Source organism: Mobula hypostoma, chromosome 17, assembly GCF_963921235.1.
Source record: "Mobula hypostoma chromosome 17, sMobHyp1.1, whole genome shotgun sequence".
Taxonomy (NCBI): domain Eukaryota; kingdom Metazoa; phylum Chordata; class Chondrichthyes; order Myliobatiformes; family Myliobatidae; genus Mobula; species Mobula hypostoma.
This window is the reverse complement of record NC_086113.1, coordinates 68,849,561-68,867,858: the sequence shown is the minus strand read 5'-3', so window position 1 is coordinate 68,867,858 and position 18,298 is coordinate 68,849,561. Positions and strand designations below refer to the sequence as shown.

Sequence of the window (18,298 nt, the reverse complement as noted above, 5' to 3'; positions counted from 1 at the left end):
GGGAACTGTACTCAAGGAATAACTGTATTCAGACATGGCAAGCAGGGAGAGAAAGCAAGAATTTTATAGTTTCAGGGCTAGAGCAGGATGAATTCTTGCAGGGGCATTTGTGATGTGGAATGATGTGGAGGGGTTGAGGAGAAAAAGACAAAGCAACAGAGATAGTTTAATTTAATGAACTCAGTCTACTTCTTCATAAACAGCCAGGATTGGCTGTGGAGCACCTCAGCACCTCAACACTGGCGCACCTCAGCACCTCAACACTGGAGCACCTCAGCACCTCAACACTGGAGCACCTCAGCACCTCAACACTGGAGCACCTCAGCACCTCAACACTGGCGCACCTCAGCACCTCAACACTGGAGCATCTCAGCACCTCAACACTGGAGCACCTCAGCACCTCAACACTGGCGCACCTCAGCACCTCAACACTAGCACACCTCAGTACCTCAACACTGGAGCACCTCAGCACCTCAACACTGGAGCATCTCAGCACCTCAACACTGGAGCACCTCAGCACCTCAACACTGGCGCACCTCAGCACCTCAACACTGGAGCATCTCAGCACCTCAACACTGGAGCACCTCAGCACCTCAACACTGGCGCACCTCAGCACCTCAACACTGGAGCACCTCAGCACCTCAACACTGGAGCACCTCAGCACCTCAACACTGGAGCACCTCAGCACCTCAACACTGGCGCACCTCAGCACCTCAACACTGGAGCATCTCAGCACCTCAACACTGGAGCATCTCAGTACCTCAACACTGGAGCACCTCAGCACCTCAACACTGGCGCACCTCAGCACCTCAACACTGGCGCACCTCAGCACCTCAACACTAGCACACCTCAGTACCTCAACACTGGCGCACCTCAGCACCTCAACACTGGCGCACCTCAGCACCTCAACACTGGCGCACCTCAGCACCTCAACACTGGCGCACCTCAGCACCTCAACACTGGAGCACCTCAGCACCTCAACACTGGCGCACCTCAGCACCTCAACACTGGAGCATCTCAGTACCTCAACACTGGCGCACCTCAGCACCTCAACACTGGCGCACCTCAACACTGGCACACCTCAGCACCTCAACACTAGCACACCTCAGCACCTCAACACTAGCACACCTCAGCACCTCAACACTAGCACACCTCAGCACCTCAACACTGGAGCACCTCAGCACCTCAACACTGGCACACCTCAGCACCTCAACACTAGCACACCTCAGTACCTCAACACTGGCACACCTCAGCACCTCAACACTAGCACACCTCAGCACCTCAACACTAGCACACCTCAGCACCTCAACACTAGCACACCTCAGCACCTCAACACTGGAGCACCTCAGCACCTCAACACTGGCACACCTCAGCACCTCAACACTAGCACACCTCAGCACCTCAACACTAGCACACCTCAGCACCTCAACACTGGAGCACCTCAGCACCTCAACACTGGAGCACCTCAGCACCTCAACACTGGAGCACCTCAGCACCTCAACACTGGAGCATCTCAGCACCTCAATACTGGCGCACCTCAGCACCTCAACACTGGCGCACCTCAGGGGTGTATGCTTAGCCCACTGCTCTACTCTCTGTATACACATGACTGTGTGGCTAGGCATAGCTCAAATACTTCTTTCCTTGCTTAACTCTGAGTGGAGTCATTGGGACGCTGTCATGACGGCATTTTTTTAGCAAGCTTTCTTATTTTTACGAGGCCGAGTTGCTAGCTCGACACTCAACCCAGCATGAATGGAAAGCGTGCAAGGGAGCCGGATGGATCCATCTACAAATATTCTGATGATACAACCTTTGTTGGTAGAATCTTAGATGGTGACGAGAGGGTGTACAGGAGTGAGATATGCCAACTGGTGGAATGGTGCCGCAGCAACAACCTGGCACTGAACATCAGTAAGACGAAAGAGCTGATTGTGGACTTCAGGAAGGGCATTATGTACCCCTAGGGTTCATATTTTCTGTGGACTGTGACTTTAAAGTGCCGGGAGAATGAGACTGACTTTTGGACACTGTTTGAGGTGGTCCAGAGAGAGTGAGTGAGTGAGTGAGAGAGAGAGAGAGAGAGAGAGAGAGAGATGGAGTTATTTGATGGACAATCAATGTTATGGTTTCTCTGCAGCTTGTTTTGAATATACAAGGACACACAGACACACACAGTTAGAGTCAAGATGGATTTGCTTAGTGAAAGACACCAGTGAGTCAGTCATTGGTTTAAACTTTCAGTAGCCCAAAAGGGATGAGTTGAGATCGATCCCGAGTATTGATAAATGACTCTCACAAGTTTTCTGCAACTAGAACAAGTTTGCAGGAAGAGAAGAGAGGAGAGATAGGTTTGAAACAGGAGAAACCTAGTGATAAAGAGATCACTGTTTGGACTCTCTCTCTAAGTAGCCCATGAAGGTGAGTTTGTTTCCACTCGACTACGAAAGTGTGATTGTCACGTAGTTAATCCACAGGAGTGGGATCTCTGGTGAGGGGAAAACCTTTGTGAATACCACGTGTGTGTTTACCCTTGTCTGGGTGTGGTAGTTCACTGAAGAAAGGCACCCCTGTGGCAAATCACTGTTGGCATTATTTCATATGTCGTGGAACTGGATAAGTGGCTATCATGTTGTGTGTTTGGGGTAACCTTGTGGAATCTACCGGTGTGTCTACCCTTGCCTGGGTGGTGGTTCCCTTGAAGAGGGTCCCCTTTGTGATAAGCTACTGTTGGTGATAATCCATATGTGGATTCATGTTTGAGTATCCTGTGGCCACCACTTTGAGATGTCCCGTAGCTGAATTCGGGTGTGGTACCACTTGTGTTGAAAGGATATTTGTTGAAGATCACTGTCAGTGATATTTTGTGTGTGGAGTGGAACAACTTGGGAGATAAAACCTACTACTATTGTTGTCTTGTATTGCTGTCGTGGAATCTGTGGAAGATCGACGTAATTGCCTTCTCACAACATTCGCCTTTGGATTACAAACATCCCACATTAATTAACCTGTGCATCTGAACTGAACTGACTTCGCTTACATACCATCGTAAGACTGTATCAATTACCACCTAAGTTTGAAGAAGTTTGGGTTTATATTTCCACACCTATATATATGCATAAGCTCTGCTAACCTGTTTGACTTATCTAGTTTTATATTACTGTATTGCGTAGTTACTAATAAAATAGAATTAGTTAACAGCAAAAACAGACTCCAGGTGTGTTCCATTTCCGCTGGTTCTTTTAACCCGTCCTGGGGTACGTAACAAGAGTAAAACGAAGGAACACATACCAATCCTCATAGAGGGATCAGAAGTGGAGAGAGTGAGCAGTTTCAAGTTCCTGGTTGTCAAGATCTCTGAGGATCTAAGCTGGTACCAACATACTGATGTAGTCATAAAGAAGGCAAGACAGCGGCTATATTTTACTAGGAGTTTGAAGTGATTTGGCATGTCAACAAGTACACTCAAAAACTTCTGCAGTTGTACCATGGACAGCATTGTGACAGACTGCATCACTGTCTGGTATGGAGGGGCTTCTGCACAGGACCGAAAGAAGTTGCAGAAGGTTGTAAATCTAGTCAGCTCCATCTTGGGCACTAGCCTACAAGGTACCCAGGACATCTTTAGGGAGCGGTGTCTCAGAAAGGCAGCATCCATTATTAAAGACCTCCAGCACCCAGGGCATGCCCTTTTCTCATTGTTACCATCAGGTAGGAGATACAGAAGCCTGAAGGCTCACACTCAGTGATTCAGGAACAGCTTCTTCCCCTCTGTCATCCAATTCCTAAATGGACATTGAAGCTTTGGACACTATCTCACTTTTTTTAATATACAGTATTTCTGTTTTTGCACATTTTTAAATAATCTATTCAATATACGTAATTGATTTACTTGTTTATTTATTATAATGTTTTATTTTATTTATTATTATTTTTTCCTCTCTCTGCTAGATTATGTATTGCATTGAACTGCTGCTGCTAAGTTAACAAATTTCACGTCACATGCCAGTGATAATAAACCCGATTCTGATTCGAGGATGGTCAGTGTCAACCACTTTGCAAGTGAGCTTGTCTCCAACAATCATGCCAGTACACTTGACCTCCTGCTCTGCTAATGGTGCAAACAGCTTTGAAATGGGATGCCCAGTTATGAAGGTAAGTGCTGTGAAAAGGTTTATTCTTTGTTTATATTATTATTGTCCTTATTTTAGTATTAAATTTATTTCTAATAGTTTCTTTCAAATAATATTTTAAAATGATTTAAATCTATTTGAACTGTTGTTAAATTTCTGATTATTGGAGACACTAATAAGCTAACAAAGGCCATTAGGGCACCCCTGTATTTGTTCGGGGTTTTTTGCGGTTTGAGATGATGATCCCAGCCAAGGCTCCAGGTTAATAGCTGACACAAAGCTGTAGAAGTTATGTGCTGCAGTGGGAAAGTCACAGTGGATGAATGCAATTGGCAGTCATAGTATACATAATCAGACCCAATATTATTTTACTCTAATTTTAACTAATCAAGAAGGCACAGCAGCGTCTACACTTTCGGAGGAGACTGAGGCATGCAAGGCTTCCCAACACCATTTTAACAACTTTCTACATGAGCATGAGCAGACAGGCTGCATCATTGCAAGGTACAGAAGCTGCAAGGCATCAGCCCGCAAGATCCTACAGAAGACAGTAAAATCCGGCCAGAGGATCATTAGTGTCTCCCTCCCCCAAGTTGTGACATCTTTCCAGCAGTGTTGCTGACAAAAGGCCCGAAGTATTGTTGAGGATCACTAGCACCCATCCCACAAGCTCCTTCACCCACTACCATCAGCAAGGAGGTGCAGAAGCATCAGGCCTGGAACTGCCAGACTGGGCAACAGCTGAGGCTGTGAGACTGACGACTGCTGAGTACCCCGCCACCACCGAGGTCTCGTCACAGGGCCAGTGAGCTCTTTACTGTTTACTGCTTGTTTGTGCTGTGCTTTACTAGATGCATTTTGAATTAAATTTTATTAACTTATTGATAATGTAGCATTTTGTTTTATGTGCTGTATGTATGTTGTGTATATATATATATATATATATATATATATATATATAATATACACACACACACAATCAGATGACAATAAACTTGAACTTGAATTTTTAATTTAGAGATACAGCGCGGAACAGTTTCTCCAGCCCTTCGAGCCGCACTGCCCAACAACCCACCAATTTAACCCTCGTCTAATCATGGTACAATTTACAATAACCAATTATCCTACCAACCGTCACATGTTTGGGCTGTGGGAGGAAACTGGAGCACCCGGAGGAAACCCATGCGTTGATGGGGAAGACATACAAACTCTTCACATGCGTCATTGGAATTGAACTCCAAACTCTGACACCCCTACTTGTATTAGCGCTGCACTAACCGCCTCGTTACCATGTGCACTAATGAAAGATGATTGATGAGGGCAGGGCAGTGGATATTGTCCACATGGACTTTTAGTAAAGTATTTAACAAGGTCCCTCATGGTAAACTATATGATTAAAGGTATACAGGACATACAATGACTTAGTAGCTTTTATTTAAAACTGGCTTAGCCATAGGAAACTGAGAGTAGTAGTGAAGGAGTGTCATTCTGACTGAAGATTTGTGACCAGTGGTGTTCCAATGGGATTTGTGTTGGAACCTCTCTTTGGATAAATGTTTTAAATGAAATGGTTTGCAGGGGGATGGGAACCAGAGTGATAGGTCAGAGGATGGGACAGTTGGTGTCAAGTTAGATACAGAGATCATTTGAGGAAGGATAGGCAATGGATAGGGCATAATTGTAGTCAGCTGGATGGGTTGCAATGTGTCTACTTTAATGTGAGAAGCATCAAGAACAACCTAGAGCATGGGTCAGTACACGGAAATATGATGTTGTGGCCATTTCACAAGGGCAGGAATAGCTGCTAGATGTTCCGGGGTTTTAGATGTTTCAAAAGGGACAAGGACGGAGGTAAAAGAGTTGGGGGAGTGGCATTGCTAATCAGGGATAGTATCACAACTGCAGAAAAGGAGGATGTCGTGGAGGGATCATCATTGTGTCAGTTTGGCAGTAGGAAACAGAAATGGAGCAATGACTCTATTGGGAGTTTTCTATAAACAACCTCAACTTCTCAACAGCAACAGAGACACCAAGCCAGGGATCGGGTGGCAAATTTTGGAAAGATGCAAAACTAACAGCGTTATTCGCATGGGAGACTTAAACTTCCCTATTTTCCTAATATTGTTTGGCACCTCCTTAGTGCAAAAGGTTTAGATGGGGCAGAATTTGCGAGGTGCATCCAGGAAGGATGATTGACGCAATGTGTAGAAAGGGCAATTAGAAGAGAGGCAATACCGGATCTGGTACAAGGCAATGAACCTGGTCAGGTGACAGCTTTCTCAGTGGATGAGCACTTTGGAGACTGACCACAACTTCCCGACATTAGCCTTGCACAGTGATAACAGCAGATGGTATACAAAATATTTAATGCAATCTAACCTCACTCCTGGGCCAGCAGTACAGGCATTGTAGCTCTATCTGCAACAATTCATCCCCCAAACTCTCCTCGCCATCACTGAACTCTTCACTGTTTGCGGCAATAATTTAACACAATTTACCTTTGAAAAGGTGTTTTTAGTGATGCTTTTAGTTGGATTTCTTAGCTTTCTGATGACCAGGAAGCTGTCGCACGCGTTTGGTAGTGCCATCTTCTGTTTGCAGATGACACATGAAGGTTGGTGGTGCTGTGGATGGTGTAGAACTTGCCAATGGGATGTTGATAGGATGTAATGCTGTACTGAGAAGTGGCAAATGGAGTCCAATCTGGAAAAGTATTAAGTGAAACACTTTGGGAAGTTGAATTTGAAGGCAGAATACAGGGTTAATGGCAAGATTCTTAGCAGTGTGAAGGAACAGGAGGATCTTGGGGTCCACATCCATAGATACAGAATGGCTTTTTGGAGCAGCTCATTGTTGAGACCCCTAGGGCATCAGCTACCCTGGATTGGGTGTTGTGCAATGAACCAGGACTGATTAGAGTGCTTCAGGTGAAGGTACCCTTAGGGCCAGTGATCATAATATGATAGAATTCACCGTGCAATTTGAGAAGGAGAAGCTAAAGTCAGATGTATCAGTATTGCAGTAGAGTAAAGGGAATTACAGAGGCACGAGGGAGGAGGTGGCCAAAAATGATTGGAAAAGAACACTAGCAGGGATGATGGCAGAGCAGCAATGGCTGGAATTTCTGGGACAATTCGGAAGGCACAGGATATATACATCACAAAGAGGAAGAAGTATTCTGAAGGCAAGATGACACAACCAACCATGGCTGACAAGAGAAGTCAAAGCCAATATAAAATTCAAAGAGAGAGTGCATAAAATAGAGTAAAACATAGTGGGAAGTTAGAGGAATAGGAAGCTTTTAAAAACCAACAGTCATAAATAAGGAAAAGATGGAATATGAAGATAAACTAACCAGTAATACTAAAAAGGATACCAATGTTTCTTCAGACATATAAAGTGCAAAAGAGAAGCGAGAGTGAATATTGGACTGCTGAAAAATGATGCTGGAGAGGCAGTAATGAAGGACGAGGAAATGGTGGGTGAACTTAATGAGTATTTTTCATCAGTCATCACTGTGGAGACACCAGCAGTATATCCAAAGTTCAGGTGGCAGAAGTGTGTGAAGTTACCATTACTAGGGAGAAGGATCTTGGGAAACTGAAAGGTCTAAAGGAGATAAGTCACCTGGACCAGATGGTATATATCCCATAGTTCTAAAAGAGATGGCTGAAGAGATTGTGAAGGCATTGGTAATGATCTTCCAAGAATCAGCTGATTCTGGCGTAGATTGGGAGGACTGGAAAACTGCAAATGTAACTCCACTCTTCAAGAAGGGAGAGAAGCAGGAAGAAAGGAAGTTATAGGCCACTTAGAGTGATCTCAGTGGCTGAGAAAATGCTGGAGTAGATTGTTAAGGATGTGGTTTCAGGGTTCTTGGAGACACATGATAAACAGACCAAACTCAGCATGGCTTCCTTAAGGGAAAATCTTGCTCGACAGATCTGTTGGAATTCTTTGAAGAAATAACAAGTAGTGAAGCCTCACTTGGAGTATTGTGAGCAGTTCTGGGCCCCATATCTAAGAAAGGATGTGTTGGCATTGGAGAGGGTTCAAAGAAGGTTCACAAAAATGCCTCTGAGATTGAAAGGTTTGTCATATGAGGAGTGTTTGATGGCTCTGTGCCTCTACTCACTGGAATTCAGAAGAATCAGAGGTGACCTCATTGAAGCCTATCAAATGCTGAAAGGCCTTAATAGAGTGGATGTGGAGAGGATGTTTCCTGTGGTGGGGGAATCTAAGACCAGAGGACACAGCCCATAATAGAGGGGTGTCCTTTTAAAATGGAGATGAGGAAGAATTCCTTTAGCCAGAGAGTGGTTAATCTGTGGAATTCATTGCCACAAGCAGTTGTGAAGGCCAAGTCACTGGGTGTATTTAAGGCACAGGTTGGGAGATACTTGATTAGTCAGAGCATAAGGGGATACAGGGAGAAGGCAGGAGATTGAGGCTGAGAGGGAAAATAGATCAGTCACGATGAACTGGAGGAGCGGACTTAATGGGCCAAATGGCCTAATTCTGCTCCTATATCTTATGGTCTTATACCTCAAAGTTGCAGCGCAAGTTGATAGGGCAATTAAGAAGGCATATGGCTTGCTGGCCTTCAATAGTCAGGGGTTTAAGTTCAAGAGTTGCAAGGTAATGCTGCAGCTCTATAAAACTCTGTTTTCACCACATTTGGAATATTTTGTTCAGTTCTGGTCGCCTCATTATAGGAAGGATGTGAAGTTTTAGAGAGGGTCTAGAGAGGATGTACCAGGATGCTGACTGGATTAGAAAGCATAGACTAAGTGAGCTAGGGCTTTCTATTTTTGAGCGAGGAGGATGAGAAGTTACTTGAAAGAGGTGTAAGAGGCATAGATCGAATGGACAGTCAAAGACCTTTTCCCAGGGTGGAAATGGCTAATATGTGGGGCATGATTGAAGGTGATTGGAGTTAAGTAGAAGGGATGCCAGAGGTAGAGTGATCGAAGTGTGGAATGCGCTGCCGGGGTAGTAGTCGAGGCAGATCCATTAGGGACATTTAGCAACCTCTTTGATAGGCACGTGGATGAAAGAAAAATGGAAGGTTATGTGGAAAGGTCAAATTAGTTTGATTTTAGGTTAAAGGATCTGCAGAACATCGTGGATCAAAGGGCTTGTACTGTGCTGTGCTGTTCTATGAAAATGTAGATGGACTCAGTAGTAAGTTTGCCAAAGACACAAAAATTGGTAGCGTTGTACACAGTGAGGAAAGTTTTCAAAGGATACGTCCAGATACAGATCGGTTTGAGATTTGGGTGGAGGGACGGCAGATGGAGTTTAATCCAGAAAAAAATGTGAGTTGTTATACTATGGTGGGTTGTGTGTAAGGGGAATATATACATTAAATGGCAGGATCCTTAGGAGCATTGATATACGGAGCGATCTTAGATAGGTAGATACTATATTGATCCCAAAGGAAATTACAGTGTCAGAGTAGTGTTACAAGTGAACAGATGTACAAATATAAGAAGAGAAGTATGAAAGAATAAAAAATAAGTAACCTCAAACAGATTGACAGGAGGGGTGTCATCATTTTCCCGGCTATTGGTTGACTCATTATGGAGCCTAATGGCAGCGGGTAAGAATGACCTCATATAGCACTCTTCGGAGCAGTGCAGTTGTCTTAGTCTGTTACTGAAAGTGCTCCTCTGTTCAGCTAATGTGGCATGCAGAGAAACATTGTCCAGAATTGCAAGGATTTTCTGTAGGGACCTTTGTTCTACCACTGCCTCCAATATGTCCAGTTGACTCTTATAAGAGAGCTAGCCTTTCTAATCAGTTTATTGAGCCTGTTGGCATAGCCTGTGTTGATGCCATTGTACTGGCATTAACAGACTGGTAGAACAATGAAGGAGAGGCCTATAATATTCAGAGCTGTGTGTCCGACATGGCTATAAGCAGCCTGTGGGGCCCCAATGTCTGACACACAGCTCTGAAGTTGCACAAACTGATCTGCCAGTCAGGCAGTCCGTTATCCAGGATACAGTGGAAGTTCCAACCTGCATTGAATAAAGCTTTTCCCCCAGCAATGAGGGCTGTATGGTATTGAAGGCATTTGATAAGTGAAAAAACATGATCCTCACATGACTCTGTTCAGCAGGTAGATGACAGCATCGTCAACTCCAAGGTACTCCTGGTAGGCAAACTGCAGGGGATCGAGGGCTGATCTGACCAGCGGTCGGAGGTGAGCCAGAACCAGCCTCCCTAGGGTCTTCATGATATGTGAGGTCAGGGCCACTGGACGGTGGTCATTCAGGACTTTTGGTTGGCCCAGACTGAAAATGTGCTGGAGAACTCCACACAACTGCTAGCACACTCCCTCAGGACCTTGGGGTTCCCACCATCCGGTCCCAATGCTTTGCCATCTGAGTTTCCCCAGAGCCCTCCTCACGTGTTCAGTAGTGAAGGTGAGTCCATGATGACAGGGGAGTTGGTGGAAGTTGGGAGCTAGGGGAGGTGGAGATCGGGATGATAGCAGTCAGTATGTGAAGGTGTGGATGGTAGGTGCAGGGCAAGGACAGGCCTGTGTTGTTCATCCAAGTGTCGAACTGAAGTGGGGAGGAGGGATGAGGGAGGAGGGAGGGGGGAGGCATTGGAGTTGAGGAAGCATTGGCTGCATCAGTACCTGGACTGGTGTGCTTGGGGGGGGGGGGCGGTGAACAGGAGGGCAATTGGCAAACCTATTGAAGAATTGGCTTAATTCATTAGCCCATTCGTGGTTGCATTTCGAGTCTCTACAGCTAGGCTGATCGAAGCTAGTGAGGATCTTTGTGCCTCTCCACACCTCCCATGTGCTACTCTACATCTTGGGGTGTAAGTCCATAGCATTTTGAAAGTCGCAATATAAGTAGAGCTTTTTGTAAAGCAAGTGTGTAGCATGCTTTACCAACAGTCAGTGTATTAAAGTTGCAAAGTCATCTTGAAGCTGTGGAAGGAGTGCAGAAGACATTCACCAGGAGTGTATTAGCAATAAAAAGAGGTTGGACAAGGTTGAAATGTTTTCTCTGTAACATCAGAGGCTGAGCGGAGACCTGAGTGAAGTTTATAAAATTATGAGAGGCATACGTAAAGCAGAAAGTCGAGAGTCTTTTTTCAAGGTAAAAATATCATATTCTAGAGGCCATGTCTTTAAAGTTAGAGGGAAAAGTTTTGAGAAGGTGTGAAAAGCAAATTTTTTTTTACAGAGAGTGGTAGGCGTTTGGCACTTGCTGCCAGAGGTGGTGGTGGATACAGATATAATAATTACATTTGAGTTGCAATTTGGATAGCGCAGGAACAGGTGGGGAATGGAGGGATATGGATTATACGCAGGCAGATGGGATTAGTTTACATTGGCATTATAGTTAGCACAAACATTATAGGTCGAGGGGCCTGTCCTGCGCTGTATTGTTCTATGTTCTTTGTAATGGTCAGTGGGATGAAACATTAACTCTGTTTCATGTTCTCAGATGTTATCTAACCTAATCCGTACTTCCAAAATTTGCTGCTTTTTACCAATTTCCAGTACCTGCTGTGTTTTGCTATTTCATATTTATTCCACTTGCTTTCCCCATTTGGATAATTTCCCCATATTTATTTCACCCTCAAAAAAGACTCAAGAAGAAGCTGCTTCTCTAAACCCTTACTGTTGGTGCTCATTTACTTTCCACCTCACTATCTTACTTCAAGAATACTTTCCATTTATCTATTGCCAGCAACTCTCACTGCTGCAGAATGACTTCATTTCCCTTTTGAAAGTACACCTGTTTACTTTGACAGTTTTGACAATGTGTGAAGCAGGTCAGGAGCTGTCAAGGGTACTCAGGAGCGAGAACCAGCCATTTTCAAACGGAATAACCTCATGCTGGCATGGTGCTGGAAGACTGAGCCTGGGAAAACAATGAATGAACAGTGCTCTCCTGGGGCTGTCAGTCATCCAGCTCAGTAAGTAGTTGACACCAACCACAGCATTGCATTAAGTAATACATTTGGTGTCAGTGCTAAGAGAAAATCTAAGTGTCTCTCAGTGACAACTACTTGAATTGAATTGACTTTATTTCTTACATCCTTCACATACATGAGGAGTAAAAATCTTTACATTACGTCATCATCTAAATGTGCAATGTGCAATCATAGTAATTTATAACAAATTGAACAGTCAATGTAATATAGAGTACACTCAAATCAGCGTGAGTTAATCAGTCTGATGCCTGGTGGAAGAAGCTGTCCCGGAGCCTGTTGGTCCTGGCTTTTATGCTGTGGTACCGTTTCCTGGATGGTAGCAGCTGGAATAGATTCTGGTTGGGGTGACTTGGGTCCCCAATGATTCTACGGGCCCTTTTTACACACCTGTCTTTGTAAATGTCCTGAATCATGGGAAGTTCACAACTACAGATGTGCTGGGCTGTCCGTACCACTCTCTGCAGAATCCTGCCATTAAGAGAGGTACAGTTCCCATACCCGGCAGTGATGCAGCCAGTCAGGATGCTCTGAATTGTGCCCCTGTAGAAAATTCTTAGGATTTGGGGGCCCATACCAAACTTCCTCAAGTGTCTAAGGTGAAAGAGGCACTGTTGTGCCTTTTTCACCACACAGCTGGTGTGTACAGACCACGTGAGGTCCTCAGTGATGTGGATGCTGAGGAACTTAAAGCTGTTTATCCTGTCAACTCCAGATCCATTGATGTCAAAGGGGTTAGCCCGACTCCATTTCTCCTGTAATCCACAACCAGCTCCTTTGTTTTTGCGACATTGAGGGAGCGATGTACATGATTTGGATTACAGGTATACTGGGGTCAGTTGAGAATGTGAGGCTCTCAAACAGAGTGTGGAAAGTTGGAGAAGATACTGGAAACCATGTAAGTCTATGTAGAGCAAGTTTTCTGCTCTTTAGGTTTGAAAAAGACAAAGACCAACTTAAGAGAAAAAGATTTCAGGTCCTGCTTGGGTAATGAATGCCAGACTTATGTACAGCCTGTACATCTGAACCTGCATCTGGCAGCATAGATTTTCCAGTTGTTTTAGGGATGTAAATATCTTCTGCAACCTGTAAACTCAGTTTGTGGTCAAATTTCTAACTTGGGAACTGTCTGGCTTATGAACAGTTCACAGGGACAGACCTTGCCATAACCAGGGGAAGAGGTAAGTCACTGTAAAAAGACTTCCTTAAGGATTAAAATCTAAATTTCCAATATTAGCGCAACCAATTACAACTCAGCATATTTTCCCTATTGACTGTAAATGAGTGGTTGCCACAGATCAGCAAGGTCTGGCTACTATCCTTTCTTTAAAGCCATATGCCAAAGTGCCCATTGCTCCTACAACTTTGAGAGACAGGGATTCTTCCTAACTTTCTCCTTTGTTTCTCTAGAGATCTTCTTGGTCCATAGCCATTTGATAGTTTATGCCATTATAAGAATGACTTCTGTAACATGCTTGAAAAAAATATTATTAGTTCAGAAATATTGCATCATTCTACCAACAAGGACAGAAGCCGTATGATGAAGTACTTTCTGTCAGGTAATAAAAGAGAAGTTGAATGGAAGAATGAAGGGGAGGGATTTGGGGAAGAGGAAGAGGGGTCTGAGGACAAGCAGGAGAGAAGCCAACTCATTAGTCCTGATGCAGGGCCTTGACCCAGAATGCTGACATCCCTTTGCCTTCACAGATCCTGCTTAACCTGCTGACTTCCTCCAGCAGTTTAGTTTTTAACTCCCCCACTCACGTATTTAACCTGCCTCTTCAAAAATGGTCATCTTAAGTCCTAGCGTGTGAAGTTATATAATACTAAGATAAGAAAATATCTGGAACTCACCAATATAATCTGGAAAATATTGGGCACAATTTGACTTTCTTCAACGAATCTGAAAATGAAAATTATTAGCATTATATTAATTACAAGATGTAAATAGCTTCATTTTCATTAAAGGCACATTAAACTGCTGCTGAAATGAAAGGGTGTTCTGCCAAGATCTATTGAGAGCACTGACCTGTTACTAGAGCAGCTTGTAATTAAGCTTCTACATACCTAATAAAAGTGAGCAATGCCAGAGTTTATTAGAAATGACTTACTGCATGCCTTATTGATCAAAGTTAGTAAGTCAAGACATACTGTAGCACCAGCAATGGGTGAAAAATCAGTCAAGATTAAAATGTAAAAAAGGTACAAATTGTAAATGAGATAAAAACCTGGTTTTGCAACAAGGTTCTTAAGATATGCTAATAGAACAATTCTTTTACAAGAGATATATGAAGCCCATTTTTACCAGGCATTTCTAGAAACATGGTTGGTTAGCCCCTCGCTAACAAAGCAATGGGCTCAGCAGTGAGAAAACTACCTTTCTCAAACTCGGTCCATCTAGGGTCAATATGACCTGGGCCCCACCAGACTGGTGTTTCCCATCCTGAAACACTTTCGACCACAGAGACCCCAATCTGAGTGAATACTGTGTAAATGCTGCCCACTTGCACCTGACAGCAAAAAATAACAGATTGTACACTGCATACATTATAAAGAAAGTATATTTACAAATTTCAGCTTTATCGAACAGTTAGTAAGAAAAAGAAAAGAAAGGGCCCATTACAGTTAACACTGTCCAAATGTGCACATAAGTTAGAAATCATCTTGAAGTTGTCTTTAACTCATGCGCTGGACCCACAGTCTGCGTGAAAGCACACACCACCTTCCAAATATTGCTCAAAATCCATCTCGAACAAATGGGCTCCCCCACAGGAGTATTGGTCCTTCCTCCTTATAGCCATTCATCTGCACAGGGACGGCATCCTCAACCATTTTCCCTTCTGTCTCTTCCCAGCTCCCGCCAAAACAACCTCAACCCACACTAGTGTCCGTCACCAAAACCTCTCTGCCCAGTGCTCTCTAGAACCTTCTCCCAATTCCACCAGCCTGACTGGCTGACACAACACTCCTAACATGAACGACATAGTCCCTTATCTTTAGCTCAAAAAGTGCTAAAGGCAGAATAGCCTGCTCTTACAGAACTGCTAAAATGAAATACCTACAGCGTAGCAGTAAAAATATTAACCAAGGTGTTACATATATCACAAACTTCATTTGGAAACTACATAAGAAAGTCACTTCAATTGTTGCTTTCTATGAGATCTCATTGCACACAGATTAGCTGAAGCAACGCTAACAAAAATAAAATTAATGTACAAGCATTGGACACACCAAAGGAAATAGAAAGTGTTATAATACTGCAAAACTTTTTTCATAACATGGGGGTCTAAAATGTCTAATCATCCAAGCAGCTGCAGCTTGTGGCTGATGATGAAAACATTAATTCAGTTCCCCACCACAACCCCATCTGGCTAGGTGGATGGGGACGATGTTCATATTACATTATATTATGGAAGGAGGCTACATGGTCTGGAGTATATGCCAGTTATCAGAGCTTTCCCTTCAGTCCAATGCCCCACATATTCCTCTGTAACCTCCTCTCCCACATGTCCATCAACAGCTGGTCCTTCTGTCACACACCAACACTCAATTTACAGCGGTCAGTTAGCCAACTCTCAAGTCTTCGCAGAGAAATCAGAGCACCAGGAAAAGCCCACGTGGTCACAGGCAGAATATATAAACGCCACACAGACAACACTGGAGGTCAGGATCGAAGCTCAGTCACTGGAGATGTGAAGCAATGGCACCAACTTCTGTCCTGGCATGCAGACCTCCAAAAAACACTGATTGCATGCTAAGCTTGACAGAACCGAGAGGTTTTACTTCTTTGCCCAGGAAAGAAAGAAACACCAAGCCACCCTTCATAGCATTGAGTAGTCCACATGCCCCTTCTAGCTGGGATGAATTTCTAGCTCCCCAAGGCTGAGTGCTCAGCCCTCTGCAGTTCACACTACTGAGGATTCACGACTGTGTCGCAGGACCCAGCTCAAACGTGTCATCAGGTTTGCGGATGACACAACAGTGGCTGGACTTATCAAGAATGATGATGAGGCGGAGTATAGAGAGGAAGTGGAGCGGCTGGTGGATTGGTGTCAAAAGAATGTAGCGAAGGCAAAGAAAATTATTGTGGACTTCTGGAAGGTGCAGACGAACCAGCCCTCCATGAATACGTGGAATTACATTAAGTGTATATTTACGTGTGTGTGTGTGTGTGTGTGTGTATATATACACACACACATATGTAAACAAAATAGTTATACTAAATAAGTAGTACAAAACAGAAGTAGTGAGGTAGTGTTCACGGATTCAATGTCCATTCAGAAATATGATGGCAGAGAGGAAAAAGCTGTTCCTGAATCACTGAGTCCTTCATGATGGTAGCAATGAGAAGAGGGCATGTCCTAGCTGATGGGGGTCCTTAATGATGAATGCCGCCTTTTTGAGGCATTGCTCCTTGAAGATGCCCTGGCTGCTGTGGAGGCCAGTGCCCGTGATGGAGCTGACTGAGTTCACAAGTTTCTGCAGCTTCTTTCGATCTTGTGCAGAAGGTCCATGGGAGTGCAATGGTGAGGGAACCAGTAGGGAGGTTAGTATCGGGAAGGGTGAGGTAACCTATGTGAGGATGGAAATTATATAATTTACTAACACTAGAAGATGATTCAGATGGAAGTCTCTGTCAGGAGTCCCAAAGTGGGTCATGAGATTTGGTCAGTACTCAGATCAAGGGATGGTGTTGGTGGAGAATAGGTAAATTAAAGACATTATATTAGGGTTATAATCTAGTAATAAAAAATGTTTGTTTCAGAGTTACAATTGATTAGTCTAAACTCCTTTATTAGATCAGATTAGATAATTTTATTGGCAGTGTGCAATGAAATTCCTTATTTGTAGGGACTGTAATCCCTGGGAAACAATTTCAATCCATGGAGAACTGTTGAGGAAATTGAGACACAAGATGCTGAATTCTGGTGAAACAGACTATCTACTGGAGGAACTCAGCATCTTTAGGAGGAAAGGATCTGAACATTTCAGGTTGCAACACTGCATCCTGTGAGAGTGGAGAGGGGGAGGGTGGGACAGGAGCCCGAGATAGTTGGTGCCCTGAGGAGGGATGAAGCACGACTCGCAGGTTGCACCAGGTAGGTGGAGTTGGGAGACAGTTGTAGCTGGATGATGGAGTGAGGCGAGGGAAGTGGTGAGAGAAGATTAGAAACAGCTTTTGGAGGAAGATAAGCAGGAACTCAGAAGCCTACACGTGCTGAAATCTGAAAGTAAAGGACACAAGAATGGGAGCCATTAGGGAAGAGCCAAATGACAGATGGAACTAGAACCAGAGAGGGAGCAGGGCAGGGAGCACGTGGGTAAACTAAGTGTGTAGTTGGTGTATGGAATCAGGAGGGGAAGGGAGATGAGGATGGATAGTAGTGGGACTGGAGGAGGATTTGAGAGAAAGGGGCAGAAGTGAAAGGACCAGGATTGGAATGAACATAGAACATAGAACATAGAAATCTACAGCACATTACAGGCCCCTCGGCCCACAATGTTGTGCCGACCATGTAATCAACTCTAGAAACTGCCAGAATTTCCCTAGCGCATAGCCCTCAATTTTCCTAAGCTCTAAGCTATTTTTCTAACAGCCTCTTAAAAGACCCTGTTTTATCTGCTCCCACTGTAGCTGCCGGTAGTACATTCCATGCACCCACCACTCTCTGCGTAAAAAAACGTACCCCTGACATCCCTTCAGTACAATACCTATTTCCAAGCACCTTAGAACAATGCCCCCTTGTGTTAGCCATTTCAGCCCTGGGAAAAATCCTCCGCTATCCACACGATCAATGCCCCTCATCATCTTATACACCTACAAGAAGACAGAGAACAAGGGAAAAAGAATGGGGAGGGCTAGAAGTGGGGGGCAAGAAATGATTGAAGGAAGGATTATCTAATTTTGACCATCCCCACCAGGCTCTACCCAATCCTCCTCAGGTCTTCCTACTTTTGCCCCCTTTTCCTCACAGCCTCCTTCAGCTCTCCCCGCCCATCACCGTCTATGTCCCCTTCCCCTCATAGTTCCATTCATCCCACTACATATATAGACCACCCACCAAACGCATAGTTCACCCAGAGGCTTCTTCATCCCCTCCCCCTCCCTTATTTGGTTCTGTTCCATCTGCCATTCACCTATTCCCAAATGTTCCCATTATCCCCTCCTATACTTACCAGACTCCAATACTGGCAACCCTTTG

General features: G+C 44.3%; 1 protein-coding gene across 6 annotated transcripts in view; it reads right to left on the bottom strand.

Annotated features, from left to right (window-relative positions):
* Positions 1-18,298, bottom strand: part of ulk4 (unc-51 like kinase 4) — a 755,583-nt gene that overhangs the window by 206,739 nt on the left and 530,546 nt on the right. For all 6 annotated transcript variants that reach the window (XM_063070087.1, XM_063070088.1, XM_063070093.1 and 3 more), the window contains exon 31: positions 13,950-13,998. In XM_063070087.1, coding sequence (XP_062926157.1) covers positions 13,950-13,998 — 49 coding nt within the window. The remainder of the gene's footprint in view (positions 1-13,949; positions 13,999-18,298) is intronic.